General features: G+C 41.0%; 1 protein-coding gene across 2 annotated transcripts in view; it reads left to right on the top strand.

Annotated features, from left to right (window-relative positions):
* Positions 1 to 13,278, top strand: part of LOC128542784 (ephrin type-B receptor 3-like) — a 40,692-nt gene extending 27,414 nt beyond the window's left edge. Inside the window, exons 5-16 of one of the 2 annotated variants that reach the window (XM_053512817.1) lie at positions 393 to 728; positions 2,450 to 2,574; positions 2,755 to 2,917; positions 3,051 to 3,159; positions 4,300 to 4,352; positions 4,521 to 4,643; positions 5,941 to 6,188; positions 6,494 to 6,709; positions 6,799 to 6,948; positions 7,049 to 7,242; positions 9,203 to 9,358; positions 12,122 to 13,278. In XM_053512817.1, coding sequence (XP_053368792.1) covers positions 393 to 728; positions 2,450 to 2,574; positions 2,755 to 2,917; positions 3,051 to 3,159; positions 4,300 to 4,352; positions 4,521 to 4,643; positions 5,941 to 6,188; positions 6,494 to 6,709; positions 6,799 to 6,948; positions 7,049 to 7,242; positions 9,203 to 9,358; positions 12,122 to 12,230 — 1,982 coding nt within the window. In that variant the 3' untranslated portion in view covers positions 12,231 to 13,278. Of the gene's footprint in view, positions 1 to 392; positions 729 to 2,449; positions 2,575 to 2,754; positions 2,918 to 3,050; positions 3,160 to 4,299; positions 4,353 to 4,508; positions 4,644 to 5,940; positions 6,189 to 6,493; positions 6,710 to 6,798; positions 6,949 to 7,048; positions 7,243 to 9,202; positions 9,359 to 12,121 lie in introns of both variants that reach the window. The other variant, XM_053512816.1, reaches the window with a different exon arrangement.
* Positions 13,279 to 16,595: the final 3,317 nt, after the last annotated feature.

The raw sequence follows: 16,595 nt of genomic DNA, 5'->3' as shown, positions 1-16,595 counted from the left end.
CTTTCCCTCCATTTCTTTTTCTGTCTTGTTTTGTCCCTCTATCTGTCGGTCTATCTCCATATGTCTGTTCCTCTCTCTGACCTTCCTGTCTGTTTTTCAGTCTGTCTGTCACATTCTTCCTTCTCCACCTCCCTCTGTGTGTGTCTGTTTGTCTGTCTGTCTGTTGCTTTCTCTTTATTAGTGTTTTTGCTCTGTGGGGCAGTCCAACACAGTTGATAAGTGAGTGCAGGGTGGATGGGCTTGTTAATATGTGTGTATGTGGATTGGCACCCTGTCCAGTGTGTACCCACCTGACAGTGACAGTGCTTCAGGCCCCCATGACACTGCACGGTCATATAATCATATAGAACATGAATGAATAAACGATAATAATAACAACATCTCTCACACAGCGGTGCCGTCTGCCCCCCGCAACGTCATCTCGAATGTGAACGAGACGTCTCTGGTGCTGGAGTGGAGCGAGCCGAAGGAACTGGGTGGTCGCGATGACCTCCTCTACAATGTCATCTGTAAGAAGTGTGTGGCGGAGCGCGGAGCGTGTACACGCTGCGACGATAACGTGGACGTGTCTCCGCGACACCTGGGACTGACGGAGCGGCGCGTGGCCATCAGGAACCTGCAGGCGCACACACAGTACAGCTTCGAGATCCAGGCCGTCAACGGAGTGTCCAATAAGAGCCCACATTCACCACACTACACCTCCGTCAACATCACCACCAACCAAGCTGGTGAGAAAGAGAGAGAGAAAGAGAGAGAGAGCATGAGTGTGTTTGTGTGTGAGACCTGTCCGTCTATCTGGTTGTTTATGTCATTTGTTTTTTTTTTATCGAGTTGTTGATGTCATTTGTTTTTTCCTCTTTGTCTGATGGTCTTTCTTTTTGTTTATCTCTTCCTGTCTCTCTCTCTCTCTCTCTGCCATTCCATCTTTCTCTCTGTTTCTCCATCTCACAATCTACCTCTTTCTCTCTCTTTCTCGGTGCTTTTTCTCCCAGTCCTGTTCTTTGTCTGCTGTCATTCTCTTTGTCTTTATCTGTGTCTTTGTCTTTCTCGCTCTTTCTCTTTCTCTGTCTCTGTCCCTTTGTTAATTGTTTATCTGATGATGTCATGAAAATAGTTCAAGGAAACCACACACAGAGTTATGGGCTGTGTCCAAAATGCGAGTTCATAAGCTATAGAAGTGTTCTCACTAAATGAGTAAACCAAGTTTAGGACAGTGCAAAAACATACACACACACACAATGCATTAGACCACAGTAATGTGTGCTGAAGGTCGGGGGTTTGAGTTTAGTTCTGTAGAGTTACTGAGACTTTAGGGCGTTTGCGTTTGAGATCATTTCTGATTGTTATTCTCACACGGCCGCCGCTGAATATTCACATGGCTGAACCGAGCCTGTAAGCAGAACAGCAAACAGAGCAGCGCTAAGCCGCGGCAGCCATCTTTACCCCCCAGGAGCATCCCGGGGTGAGGGAAGAGTCACCCGCACTCAGCTTTGTCCTCCAACGGGGGAGGAGTAACATTGGGGCGGGGGCTTAACAAAGGAAAAGACAGAAGAGACACGTGATCAAAGATCTGAGGATTAGATAGAGAGAGACTTTTTATTAGTACTTTTTATTGCATTTTTAATCTTTAAAAATCTATCAAATCCTGTTTTTTATGACTTATTTCTGAGCTTTGTCACAACAAATGTCCATATTTGTCATGGCAGTAAAGCACCTTTGAATCTTGAGAGAGAGAGATAGAGATAGGTTTACAGATTTGGACAACGGATAAATACATGCAGGAGAAGAGAAGGGAAGATATGATATGGAGGAAAAGAAAGCAAAGGAAAAGAAAAAAGAAAGAAGTCAGAAAAGGGTAGAGTAAGGAATGGAGATAGAAATAAAAAATGCAGAATGAAAGGTAGACGAGTGACAAGATAGGAACTGTGTGTGTGCGTGGGCGTGTGTGTGTGTGTGTGTGTGTGTGTGTCTGGGGTGAACTGAGCTTACCAGTTTGTCATTTGTGTCTCACACTAGGGATTTCAGAACCCATATTCTCCAAAGAAACGCGCACACACACGCACACACACACACACACACACACACACACACACACACTAATCCTTTCTCCTAATCCCAAATCTGAACACTGTGTGTGTGTGTGTGTGTGTGTGTGTGTGTGTGTGTGGTGAACAGGACGTGTGTTTGTGTTTAAAATGAGTTGTTTTTGTTCCAGGTGATTCCTATTTGTTTGTGGTTGAATCTGTCATTTTGTTCATACTGAATTCCTGCACTGTCGTGTTAGATCCTGTACAAATCATCCTCGATTGAATCACTGAATTGTACTGAACAATTTAAAACATTAAGCAGAATCATTTTTTGTTCATGTTCATAGTTGGTGAAGTGTTATATAAATGCTAAATTGATTATTTATTTATTATTTTGTTTGTTTGTTTGTTTGTTTGTTCAGCTCCATCTGCAGTTCCTACAGTGCACCTAATGGGGGCGTCTGCAAGCACCATGAGCCTCTCATGGCTTCCACCAGAAAAACCAAATGGAATAATTTTGGATTATGAAATTAAGTATCATGAGAAGGTGAGTGAATTACATTTGGAATAAAATGTAATCATTTGCGATTCAGTAATCGCAAACTGAGATATATATTTTTTTACTGTAACTATACAGTTAAAAGATTGTGATGATGATGATGATGGACAGTAACTGTTAATGATGATAATCGTGTGTGTGTGTGTGTGTGTGTGCGCGCGTGTAAAGGATCAGGGTGAGGCAATCTCACACACCATGACGGCTCAGCGCAGCTCGGCACGGATCGAGGGGCTAAAGGCAGCGACAGCATATGTGGTGCAGGTCCGAGCCAGAACGGTGGCTGGATATGGTCGCTATAGCAACCCAACACACTTCAGCACCAACCATCAAGGTGCACATACAGTGATACATCAGCTTTAAATCCACATGTCCTACAAACAAACACACTAAATAGCAGGAACAAAAACGTTTTATTCTTTCTCACTCCGTCTGTCTCTCTGTCTCTTCATGTGTCTGTCTCTCAGTGGACCCAGAGAAGTCTCTGCAGGAACAGCTCCCTCTGATTGTGGGCTCTGTGACGGCCGGTCTAGTCTTCATCATTGCGGTGGTTGCAGTCTCCATCGTCTGCCTCAAGTAAGAACTCCACTCTTCATTCCTAGCACCCTTGTCCTCATGTGTATTTAGAACACACCGAATGCTTGTGTTTGTGTGCGTGTGTGTGTGTGTGTGTGTTTCGGCTGGTCAGCTTGTCATCCCAAATCATGTTGCACATTCACACTTAGATAGGTCGATGGATGGATGGTTGAATGGATGGATAGATAGATTGATTGATTGATTGATACTTTATTGATACTAAAGGTTGTGAATTAAACACTGTATTTCTTAAATATATTCAGCATACACAGGATAATGTGAGAACCAAGCTGTTTCTGGTGCAATGCTAAGAATAAAAAAACTACAAGATATATAAGAAGCATATAAATAAAGAATATGAATCTAAATCTAAATAAATATACAAGTGAAAAAAAAAAACAATAAGAGAAACGAGGTTAATTGCAGTGCAGCTTTTAATATGTGACTTTACATGCGACAAAGTGACAGTGCAAATAATATTAATTGTTCAGACACTTAAGTAATTGTGCAACGAGCAGCATCAATGAAATTGAGAATGTTTGTAATGGCAAGATATGCAATAGTGAGAGTAACTGATATTCACATTCCCTATTCCCCAGATGTACACCACTGCACGCACTATTAAGAACTTATTCTTGGATTTTAAAAAGTTGCTCACTTGATGGCTTGTAGATCGGGACACAGCCGAACACTTCCGTGTCTAAATAGTATCTGAAAGTCTTTGCACGATTGCCTGAAATTATTTGAATTGCAAATGATATGCAAATTAGCAGTGGGTATTCCTGCCCTGGTTTGACAACAAAGGAAACACATTAACATATAACTTCAACACACACCCCCTACCCCCCCGCTGGGTTCCATCCCAATTGCTACAGCTCAAGTCTATTTTGTCTGCTGGAATGTCAGTCGCTTCAGTGGATAAAGAGACAGATAGACAAAAAGGCAGACAGACAGGAACACAGACAGAGAAGCAGACAGTCAGGATCCGTGATCCTGTTGACATTGTGTTGATCCAGTGCAGTGAATTTATATGCTTCATAAAGAACCCATCATCACAGTGTAAGATTTTATCATAAACACACACACACACACACACACCCTCACACATATACACTCACAAAATCTCTGCCCTTCACCCAGGAAACAAAGGAACGGCTCTGAGTCTGAGTACACTGAGAAACTTCAGCAATACAGTAAGTTTCTACTGATAATAAAAGGAATCTGATGTTTGTTGTAATTTATTTCTCAAGCAGAAAGTTATCTTTTTTTATGTCTTGTTTTTAAGTTTTGTAATATTTTAAGTCTCTGAGTGATGGGCGTGTAGTTTATGCGGTTATTTGTCACTATTGAATCCCCAATAGTAAGCGCCGGAGCGAAGGTGTACATTGACCCCTTCACCTACGAGGACCCCAATGAGGCCATCCGTGAGTTCGCTAAAGAGATCGACGTTTCCTGTGTGAAGATCGAAGAGGTCATCGGTGCAGGTACGTCATAAGAGCCGACCACCACGTGCAAAGCTAATCCTCACACCTTTAAGATGTAGTGCACTCTTTATACCTGCAGTGTTACACTTCAGCTTTTAGTGTTTAGCTCAACTCCTCTCTTCTACTTTTCACTTACTTACTCTGGTAATACAGTACTGAGTGTCATTTCAGCTTGCAATGACTTTAGTCCATGCTTTCCCTAACCCACCTAAATGTCACACTTTCTCGCTAGACTATACACGCAAACTTTCCAGCCGTCCCAAACTCCTGTCCCCTCCACTCTGTCAGAACTCCCACAATCCCGCCTTCAAAGTTTAGTGCACTACTGTCCCCATATCCCCTTCGTTTTACCTCTGTACTCAGGACTTTTTTCTTTCACTTTTAGTTAAGCTGCACTGCCCTTCACATGCTTCCCTCGTACAGATGCATTGATGGCAGAATTCTGATCAGAAGTCTGACCTGCTGACTCGTTTTTTTTTTTCCTTTTTAAGAACTATAATTAACAGTGTATATAAACACTTGTCTTAACATAAATATAAATAGTATGTTCATAATAAAAATAAGGACTATTAAATTAAATTCTCCAAAACTGCACAAAGTCACAGGGTTTTTCTCACTCAAACAAATCTTAATTTAAAAAAAGTGCTTCAGGTTGCAGGACAGATATTTTCTGTACAAATAAAATCCAACTCAAAATGAGGTGACAGCTGACAACCAAGGAGGATGAAGGCAATCCACAGAGACATGTGACTCTAGCTGACTTCAAATTTTTTCAAACTGCTGCCCACACATTGTTAGGGGATAGCATTGCACAATAGCGTTATCCACCTAAGCTCATAGGGTTGTCTGCCATGCCTCCCTCCTGAGAGCACGACCAGTCTCTAGACATCTGGGAACTTTTTCAAACTACTTCCGTTTGCTCCATCCAGAAGCCTTTGGGTGTCAGTTTGACTGGCACAAAGTCGGTTATATTTGAGACATGACTACTGCCCGGCCGATCAAGCCGGAAAAGCCAATTCCAATTGGTGCATCTTTACTTTCTGCTTACTTTCTGCTCCCTACTTGTGCCCTTCCTGGTCACTCCTCACAAACTTTCTAATCCTCACTATGTATCCACTCATGGTTTATTCTCTTCAGCTTCCCATTTGTGCACTCCTTGCTTCCTTGTTGTACACCTCTTTCCTCCACTCCATGCTCTCTGCATGTCCACTTCCTGCTCCCTGGTTCCTCGTATCTAATAGTGACTCTCCCTGTCCTGTCTCTCCCCCATTTGTTCCCTCTATTGCTGTCTCTCTAGGGGAGTTTGGTGAAGTGTGTAGGGGTCGTTTGAAGCTCCCTGGGCGGAGGGAGATCATTGTGGCCATTAAGACGCTGAAGGTGGGCTACACAGACCGGCAGAGGCGGGACTTCCTGAGTGAAGCAAGCATCATGGGACAGTTCGACCATCCAAACATTATCCGGCTGGAGGGCGTCGTGACCAAGAGTCGGCCCGTCATGATCCTCACTGAGTTCATGGAGAACGGCGCACTCGACTCATTTCTACGGGTAAAACACTCTATACACACTATGTACACACATGACATATTGTGTACACTATTTACAGTATGTACTGTATTTGATTATGTATTTTTATTTCTGTCTTTCTTCTCCTCTGTTTGTCTCCCCTTTTATTTAGATTCAATGTGTATATCTGTTTCCCAGCTTTTCCCTCTTCACATCCATATATCTTTGTCTCTCATATTTTTATTTCTCTCTCTGTACACCTGGGTATCATAAGCGAGTATCTGTCTGTTTTTTTTTTTTTAATTGTCTTTATGGATCTGTTCATCCCTTTTTCCCTTTCTGTATAGCTGAATGACGGACAGTTTACAGTGATCCAGCTGGTCGGAATGCTGCGTGGAATAGCGAGTGGGATGAAGTACCTGTGTGATATGAACTATGTACACCGGGACCTTGCAGCCCGTAACATCCTGGTCAATAGCAACCTTGTGTGTAAGGTGTCTGACTTCGGTCTGTCCCGCTTCCTGGAGGATGACCCCAATGATCCTACGTACACCAGCTCTTTGGTATATACACACACACACACACACACACACATGCACACATACACTAATAAACTGTCCCAGTTCTAATCACTACGTTTATATTTTCGTAGGGAGGAAAAATTCCGATCCGCTGGACGGCTCCAGAAGCGATCGCGTACAGGAAGTTCACGTCAGCAAGCGACGTTTGGAGCTACGGAATCGTCATGTGGGAAGTGATGTCATATGGCGAGCGGCCTTATTGGGACATGAGCAACCAGGATGTGAGTTTGTCCTGCGTTCATTTAGATTCACATTTGGGAGAATGCTTTTGAGCTTTAGAGTCAATTCAGTGTTATTTTGATGCCTCTTACCCTACTACAGGTAATTAATGCAGTGGAACAAGATTATCGCCTGCCCCCGCCCATGGACTGTCCCACAGCTCTGCACCAATTAATGCTGGACTGCTGGGTTAAAGAAAGGAACCTCCGACCCAAATTCTCCCAGATCGTCAACACTCTTGACAAATTAATCCGTAACGCTGCCAGTCTCAAAGTGGTGGCCAACACGCCGTGCGGGTAAGAAAGGCATCAAACACTCCTGCATTCTGATTGGCTAAGAGTCGGTTACAGAGCAGTGTATAGATGACAAACTAGGAAGTTCCTGCATCGATTCAAGCTAAATGTGATTAGCATTAAATTGTTAGGATGAAATTAGTCTCTGTGACAAAGTGATATGAAATACTGAGGTCTTATAAAGCAAGTGTGACTCAGGCACTGCATCGATCTATGTCTTGTGACATGATTGAGGAAATCAATAGGAACAAATCGTTATATGATTTCCTGCTGTGTCACTGTGCCGATTAACGCTAACTCAGCGTTAGCTGCTGTTGTGTTTGTTTCACTAAGTACAATTGACTCGATGTTGTCTAAGTTTACTTTGGTGATATTAGATTACATTAAAAATGTAGCATTGCTTAAAAACACTTGATCATGTAGTATGTTAGCATAAATAAAATAAATAACCAGGTAGCTACGGTAGATGAACAGCTAGGTAGTTAGCCACTATCTTTAAATAATCTAACTTGTTAAAAAATAAATAGCTCAACACTTTTAGATATTTTTTTTGTTTATAATAATAATAATATAGGTATTTTTAATGTTCAAAGATATAATGTTAAATTTTATGAATGTTTGTATTTGTGTTAACTAGCAGTTCTCATCTAAGAAGAGTCGCTGGCAGCAAGCTAACTAGTGCTAGTTAATGTTAACTACTGCAATATAGGACTAGCAATGTTTTAACAGCTCCACAATAAATTAAATATCTTAATACATTGTATGATCTGTTATGAGAAGTGTTATGAGAAGATTAATGATAAGTACGTAGATAAATAAAATTTAGGCAGTGTCATGATGAGAATGGTTTTTAGTTAGCTGCTAATGAGATTGAAACAGTCTAGAATAGAGAAGATGTCCTGCTGAAAGAGAGAAGAAGGACAAGGAGAGGCACAACATCAGCATGAAGGTTAGATGAGAACATGAGTGTGAAGGTATCAGAAGAACATCAGTGAGAGAGTCAGGAGAAGCTCGGGATGGGGGTCAGAAGAGAGTGTCATCAAACTGTTACATTAGAGTTAGTGTTGGAGGAGAACATCAGAGTGAATATTAAAGGAGAACATCAGAGTGAGCGTTACAGGAGCATGCCAGTGTGAGTGTTACAGGAGAACATCAGAGTGACCATTACAGGAGAACATGTGAGCGTGTGGAATTACAGGAGCACATCAGTATGAGCTTTACAGGAGAACAGTGGATTGAGGAATAGAGGAAAACAGAGTCTGAATATAATAACCTGAAGATTTTAACTGAGGAACATCAAGAGCTTATTAAAGTCATTCCTACATCCATCTGCTGTATTCCTGCTGAATAGAACCTCTGTGTCGCTGCTCATAGCGTTTTTCCTCCTCAGTTCTTAATTGTTAATTAATCGAATGCCGTCAGGAGCAGACGGCCCTCAGCGGAGCGTAGAGAAGGAACACAGGGAGCTCTTTGCTCTCGGCGTGACCTCACTGCCCTCGTCTTCATCACGCTGCGTTATTAAATATCCCATCGAGGCCTCGGGAGCTGTTAGAACCTCAGAGTGATGATGTGAGAGCTGAGCTTAAACTCAGTTTCACCCGGCTCGAAAAGAATCAACACAGATGTCTCATATCACACAGTAATGGTTTAGCTTTAAAAACGACATCAGTACGCATCAGTACCTCACACAAGAATTGAACCAAAAAACCAACAGAAACAGATGAAAATCAGAACAAGACAGAAGAACAGTACCATGACTGAATGATGGACAGAATACAGCCAAAAAAAAGAGCACAAGCAGAAGTTAAATCAGAACAGAACCAGGGCAAGACAAAACAGAACCAAAAAGAACGTCTGACATGGACATAATATCTGAGTGACTATAATAAGGTATAACTAACTCTCTCCCTCTCTCTTTCTCTTTCTCTCTCCCTCTCTCTCTCTCTCTCTCTCTGTGGTGTAGAGCGTCACAGCCCCTGTTGGACCGCAGCGTTCCTGATTACTCCACCTTCACCACAGTGAGTGATTGGCTGGACGCCATCAAAATGAGCCGCTACAGAGAGAACTTCCTGAACGCCGGCTTTGCCTCCTTCGACCTTGTCGCTCAGATGACATCAGAGTGAGTGAAGGATAAAAATATACACACGATAAATGATTAAAAAAGCACAGATGATAAACAATAAAAAAATATAGGCGATAAAATAAGGGAATGGAAAAATAAAGCACTTCTTTAAGAAAAGGAACAGACAGACAGTTATGTAGACACTGTTCGAGTCAGACAGATAAACTGATAAAGAGACAGATGTAGACAGGCAGAGAGACAGACAGATAAGTATGGAGTGACAAAAAGACAGGCAGACAGGTGATTTGTAAACATGAAGTCAGAGTGCAGGATAAAGTGCACTTACTGGAAGAATAACCAGACATAGTGAGGATAAAGAGGGAATGAGGGAACAGTAGAACATTAAGGCAACCAAAAAGAAAAACTCAGTCAGCTCCGGAGGGACGAAACAGAAGACAAGACAAACAGGACAGACTTGTCTCTAAGCCGTAATTAAACATCAGGAACAAACAGGCACAGAGAGAAAGATCGCGAATGCACTAAACACTTTCGAATGAGACACAGCTGAGGATACCCTGAAATAATAATAATACAACACACAGATCGGCTGGTTACACCACACGTCCATCACACTTCTGATACTCGAACAGGGTGTAAAACTCTACAAGGCGCTACAGCTTCAGTCCAAACGCCACATCCTGTATCCGGTCAGCCATTTTTTGTATAAGCTACTGTAAATCATTATAGGTTAAGTGCAAAGTCCCAAATGAAACAATTATACAGTATCTTATCTAACCTCAGAAACACAGCGAACTAATAAAGAGCGATTAGAGGTCGCGACCGTAACCGACGGAAATGAACAAGGTCGTTTAAGATCAACAAACGATTACTGACGATGATAACGGACATTAATCACACATTAATCACAATCAAATTTTTCTAAAACACTCATTTATATCAATCTGGCAACCAGACAGGTGGAGACCTGCTGTTAATTCTGCTAATGATCGTCATTTATTATCCTTTTCTTCACTGCTGGTGGCGGGGCATACACACACACACACACACACACACACACTATATAATCTCCCGTAATCGTCAAACTTTGTAAGATGCATTAAATAATAATAATAGTAACAATAACTACAAATTATCAATATAAATAAAATATATTATTATAGGTTACCATCCTGATAATTCTTATTAATTATTAATTAATTACTGTTATCCATTTCATTATTATTGATTATCAACTGATTCATTATTATTAATTGATGAAATCATTACGATTATTAAATGCATCTTAGAGAGCCTAACAGGTGAGAGTGTTAATGATAATCAGTGTCATTTTAAATTTCTGTAATTACTTCTATCATTAACAACGTATTAAACTCGATGATGTCATTATGCTGCAGACCTGCTGACATAAGGTTTCGTGTGGAAGCTCTGTATTTTAACTTTGCTTTACACTTCTACGAGTTATTGCCCAAAAAACCACCTCTGCTTTAAAGTCTGCTTTATTCCCCTTAGTGAATGCACAGACAAGCCAATCACCATGTGAGTCCGGATTGATTGACAGTTGTGTGGGTGCATTAATTTCTCTGATGTGACCCTCAGAAGCCCCGTCACATCACTATTTTAATAGTTCCATTATTAATCCTTGGAGGTCGAGCGAGGTTAAACAATGTGATGTTGTTGAAATCTAATCAATCATTTAGTGTTCCACTTACGCTGCACTTGTATATAGTTTATATTGGTTAAATCTTATATCAGTATAATGGCAAAGCTGTTTTTTTGACCTCCACACACATACACACACACACACACACACAACGTGTGTATATGCCTGATGTTGATGTGTGTATGGTATCGCAATCACCTTCTCAGCAGTGAGTACACACACAAAGCTCTCACTTCCTGTCTGCCAGATAAATAAACTAAGCAGAGACAAGGATAGAGTATATGGAAGTGTGTGTGTGTGTGTGTGTGTGTGTGTGTGTGTGTGTGTGTGTGTGTGTGTGTGTGTGTGTGGTTTTACCTGTTTGTGGGGTTAAACAAACACAGATTAGATTACACAGGAAGCAGGTGAAGGTTTTTTTTTTTTCTTTGGATAATTTAATAGTCGATTCATCACCGGTTACAAACTCACATCCACACACACACACGTGCGCGCGCACACACATTCACAGACTCTCCATACTCAGTACTTTTGTGCAAATGCCCTCTCTCACCCCAGTCTCATACTACAAATCTTATTTTGTGTGTGTGTGTGTGTGTGTGTGTGTGTGTGTGTGTGTGTGTGTGTGTGTGTAAAATAGCAGGTGGTTAACAGACCTGAATGAAGTGAGTAATTATTAACCAAAACTGTCTGAACTTGGCCTTTATACCCACCGCAAGTCTCCCCAACACACACACCTTTCACACTGTGTGCTGTTTGCTTAACCTTAAAACTGTATTTCACCTGTCATTGTTCACACACACACACACACACACACGCACACACACACACACACACACACAATTATGCCTGAGGTTGTATTTAACTGCAAAAAAATAAAATTTTGACTATAGTGTAAAAGAAAGAAAAAGAGGACAAAAATAGAAAGAAAAAGAAAGAAAGAAAGAAAGAAAGAAAAAAAGAGTTCGATACATTATAATGGTGAGTGGGAGTAGATGCAAAACTGGTTTATTATTTTAACTCCCACTATGACATCATCAGTTTCACCAGTTTTTTTTTGTTTTTTTTGTCAATGGAAAACATTTCACACATGTGAACCTATTCAATATAATAAGTGTGTGTGTGTGTGTCTGTTTGTACAGGGATCTTTTGAGGATAGGTGTGACACTCGCCGGACACCAGAAGAAAATTCTCAGCAGCATTCAGGACATGAGACTGCAGATGAACCAAACGCTGCCCGTGCAGGTGTGAGACAGGAAAAAGGGGGCGGGGCCAAATCCAGAGCTTACCAATGACAGCATAGAAACCCCTGGCTGCCTCACCAATCAGAAGAAAAAAAAAGCTCACGGTGCCTCATGACTGTTCCTGTGTCCGATACCCCGCCCTACTCCCTATTCCCTCGACACGCCACAGTGCATTATGGGTAATCTGCCTTCCTTCCTTTGGACACTCGCAGTGCATTGCGGGATTTTCTAAGTGCACAAGACGATCTCAGAAATGGATTACGGAGTGGCTCACAGCCCAAATAGCGCCCTGTGTAGCGAATAGGGTGTCATTTCGGACGTACACTTTCTCAACTTTTACAGTTATTTTATAGTTTGTTTGTTTTTATTTTTAAGGACACTCCAGGCTGCATGTGTGATTTTAATTAGTTTGGAGATGCATTCACGTGGGACACGCCCCCTTTTTCCTGAGCCCTGTCACTTCTTCTTGAACACTAAAGATGGAGGAGGTGAAAAGTTTGATGATCTTCAGTTGTTCTAAAGTCTGAAAGAAAACTGACGAGGAGAAAGATTCCTCCATCCATCTAGTGCTAGAATATGTTTTATTATGTGTGCGTGTGTTTTCATCTTCATATTGAAGGTGCTTTATCGGGAGAGACAACACACGGCCCGGAGGCCACAAAACTTTATTTGGAATAACCCATTCTACTTTTTAATTTCACTTCCTGTTGTCTCTCGGGTGCTTCCCTTTTAGGATCAGACCATTATTTACTAAGTTACCCAGAATGCATTTCTGTGTTTAGATACAAAACTAGGAAGAGATTTGAAACACTGATTAGTATTCTTCAGTATTTTATTTTTCAAAATGACCTGTATGATCAGGATAATGAAAACACACTCTGAAGTGTGGCCTTGTCTGTAACCCGTGTGTGTGTGTGTGAGAAAGAGAGAGAAAGAGCGTGTGAATAAGTGAGTTAGTAACTGAATATGCACATGATTACTGTACATTACTGCTTTAGCTCCACAGTTGGCGAATAAAACCCGCATGTGATGAAAAGCAATTATATTTCAATCAACTGTAATAATGACTTACTTTTTTTTCGAAAAGGAATTGCAATTTTTTTATGATGAATATGAATATATGCATATGTGTTATAAATACGATCCATGCATATGCATTACGGATATGATGAGATATGCATATTAGATTATTATAATATTTTACACATCATTTAGAGACTGATAGAGAAGTTGAATTTCATTTCTGTTTCATCTTTCATGGACTTTTCATCCTGTTTAATATGTTTCCACCTTACACTATTTATTTCCTTCATTTGCCGAATCATCGGACGCACCGACCGAGGATAGATCACCAAAAAGAAAATATGAAAAAAAAGGAGACATCGAGCCCCATAACGCTCTCATCTCATATTAATTTAGAAAAAACCCTGTAATGTTGTTGTTCTAAACAGCCTGTCCATGTTTTGTAACAAAAAAATAAGGTAAAAAGTACATGAAATTAAAGGAAAGTGTCTGTGTGTTTTGGTTTTAAGATAAAGTATATCTAAAAATATATATAAAATAATGGCTTCATTTTAAATTTAATGTATTGAAAATCCCACATCTCTCTCGCTGGTTTTCATCCTCTCTCTCTCTCTCTCGCTCTCTCTCTCTCTCTCTCTCTCTTGCTCACTTTTTGATTTTCTTCCTCTCTTCTCTGTTTTTCATCCTCCCTTTACAGACAAAAAAAGAGACAGAGATGGAGACTTTGAGAGAAAAAAAATATTTTTTCAAAGTCTCCATCTCAGTCTCTTTTTCTGTCTGTCTTTCTGGTTCTGTTTCTTCCTCTGTCTTACTGCATCTCTTTCTGTCTGCCTTTCTGTTTGTTTATGCATCTTATTCTGTCTTTCCCCTCTTGCTCTCGCTCTCTCTGTCTGTTTCATCCAATTAAAAAGGATTTTTCTCTCTCTCTCTCTCTCTCTCTCTCTGTGTGTGTGTGTGTGTGTGTGTGTGTGTGTGTGTGTGTGTTCATGCACTGTTTTCTCTGTATTTGGTGAAGCTTCAGAAGATTAGGTGTGTGTGTGGCTTGTGTGTGTGTGTGTGTGTGTGTGTGTGTGTGTGTGTGTGTGTGTGTGTGTGTGTGTGATGAAAAGACAGAGATTAAGGAGAAGCTGAATCTGCACTCATTTCTTGGGTGTAGTGAACAGTGGGTGGTTTGGGACATGTCCACATTGGTGATTATGGTGTTTATGTGTTTGATTTTCGGATTTTGTAAGCTATTAACTTTTTTCATATGGTTTAAGCTGTTTTCACATTAGGTGCAATTACATCTTACCCTGCCTGAGCATTATCGGCCCTCCCTAACCACCCGCGGCTGGCCAGATTTCACATTAACACTCTCCAATACAGCAGGTGTCAGTGTAGACCTTATTGGTTTGTGTTTAACCGATAAACTCAAAGAAGAAGGAGAGTATGTTTTGGAGGCAACTCACCTTCCCTTCTCCTTCATCAGCTAAAGCCATGCAATTCAGAGTATGACATCACACTGAACAGCAGGCCACTACCTTATTCTGCTATGTTAAGCTTAAAACCTGATCTAAGTGCCTAAGTACACTGTACCATGCTGGAGAGCGCCTTAACAAGCTGACCCTAATCAGTGGGGGCACTCTTGGGTCAAATGTACTCTGATCCATCCCTTAGGCCATAGTGTAAAAGCAGCCTTTTACCCTGTTTTATTATTATTATTATTATTATTATTATTATTATTAATATTGGCTGATCCATATTCAATAGTGGCCTGGCTAACATGGAACACGATTGCTGGAAATATTAAAGGGGACATTCAACAAATTAAACATCTCATTCTGCATCATTTTCAGTTTTACTCATACTGTACTATACAGAAAAAATAATTGAATGACGGATGTACAAACACTGATGATTTATTGATAATTCTATCCAGCAAATAGTTTTCCACATTCGCATCATCTATTGATTATAAGGAGTGATCTGATTCTTTCCTTTTGTTACTTTATTTAAGCGTAGTGCAGATTTTTTGTCCCAGGAGTATGAAATTCTTACACGTTGTTGAAAAAAAGAGAGACAGTGCGAGACTCAGAAATAGGAAGTGAGACTGAGAGCGTGAGAGACACAGAAAGAGATAAAGAAGAAATTGAGCCTGTTTGCTGTCTCTTTCTATTTGTTCCATTGTCTTTCATTCCCAAAAGACCCTTATTCCTCTTGCTCCCTGATACCCCTCCTCATCCCCTCATTGCTTCCTCCCTTGTTCTCTCTCTCTTTCCTCCGTTCCCCTCATCTTTAGCTCTAACCCTGTCCTGTCTCACTCCTGGCAGTTGGCTAATTGGTCTGTGCGTCTGTGCAGCAAGACAGGAGCTGCCATCAGACACAGTGTAGCCTCCACACTGCCCAAAATGCTAATGCTAATGCTGTCTGTGTGTGTGTGTGTGTGTGTGTGTGTGTGTGTGTGTGTGTGTGTGTGTGTGTGTGTGTGTGTGTTACAGTTTTGTGCTTTGATCCAACAGGAAACTTAAATAGCCATAAAACTAATTACTTTTCCACTGGCTAATACCATGTCTGTCTGCCTGCCTCACTCTCTAAATATCTTTCAACCTGTCCTTAAGTATCTTTCTCTCTCTCTTTCTCTCTCTCTCTCTCTCTCTCTCTTTCTCTCTCTTTGGCTATATATCTCCTTGTTTCTCTTTTGTCTATCCTCCATTTGTACATGTCTCCGTCTGTCTGTATTTCTTCCTAGGTGCAAGTTTCCTTGTCTCTCTTACCGTCTCTGTCCCTCTCTCTCTCTCTCTCTCTCTCTCTCTTTAGTATGCCGCCTGTCTGCCTCTAGTTATGTCTTCCTATGTGTCTCTCTGTACTTATCTTTGCATCTTTCTGTCTTTCTAAATTTCTGAATACTTTTTCATGAAGTGTATGTGTAAATTGTTTTATAAAGATTTCAGTACTATTTGCTTTCTGGTTGTAAATGTGATGTCACTCACACTTACACACACACACACACACACACACACACACATACCATCCCCCGGGAGTAAATGTGCACCCCGCTTTGCCCCTACATAAAGGCGGATTATCTCATTCCAAACCCCCTGGAATATTCTGCCTCACCGTCTCCGTCCCAAACGTCCTCTTCAGAACAAACCAGCCTTTGTTGGGATTTGGAGTGCAGCTGCATAACTGCTGCTGGATTAGTGCTTACACACATATACACACACACACACACACATACACACACACACAGACAGAGACCCAGTGAAGCGACTGAACACTGACCAGCATGGATTTTAATGCTAATGACTGTACAGTAACACATGCGTTTATTTTCCCCCTTAAATCTACTTTAATCAAATGTTAGCATGCT

The sequence above is a fragment of the Clarias gariepinus genome, chromosome 15 (genome assembly GCF_024256425.1).
Source record: "Clarias gariepinus isolate MV-2021 ecotype Netherlands chromosome 15, CGAR_prim_01v2, whole genome shotgun sequence".
NCBI lineage: Eukaryota > Metazoa > Chordata > Actinopteri > Siluriformes > Clariidae > Clarias > Clarias gariepinus.
The sequence above is the reverse complement of the archived record's forward strand: the minus strand, read 5'-3'. Positions and strand labels throughout refer to the sequence as shown.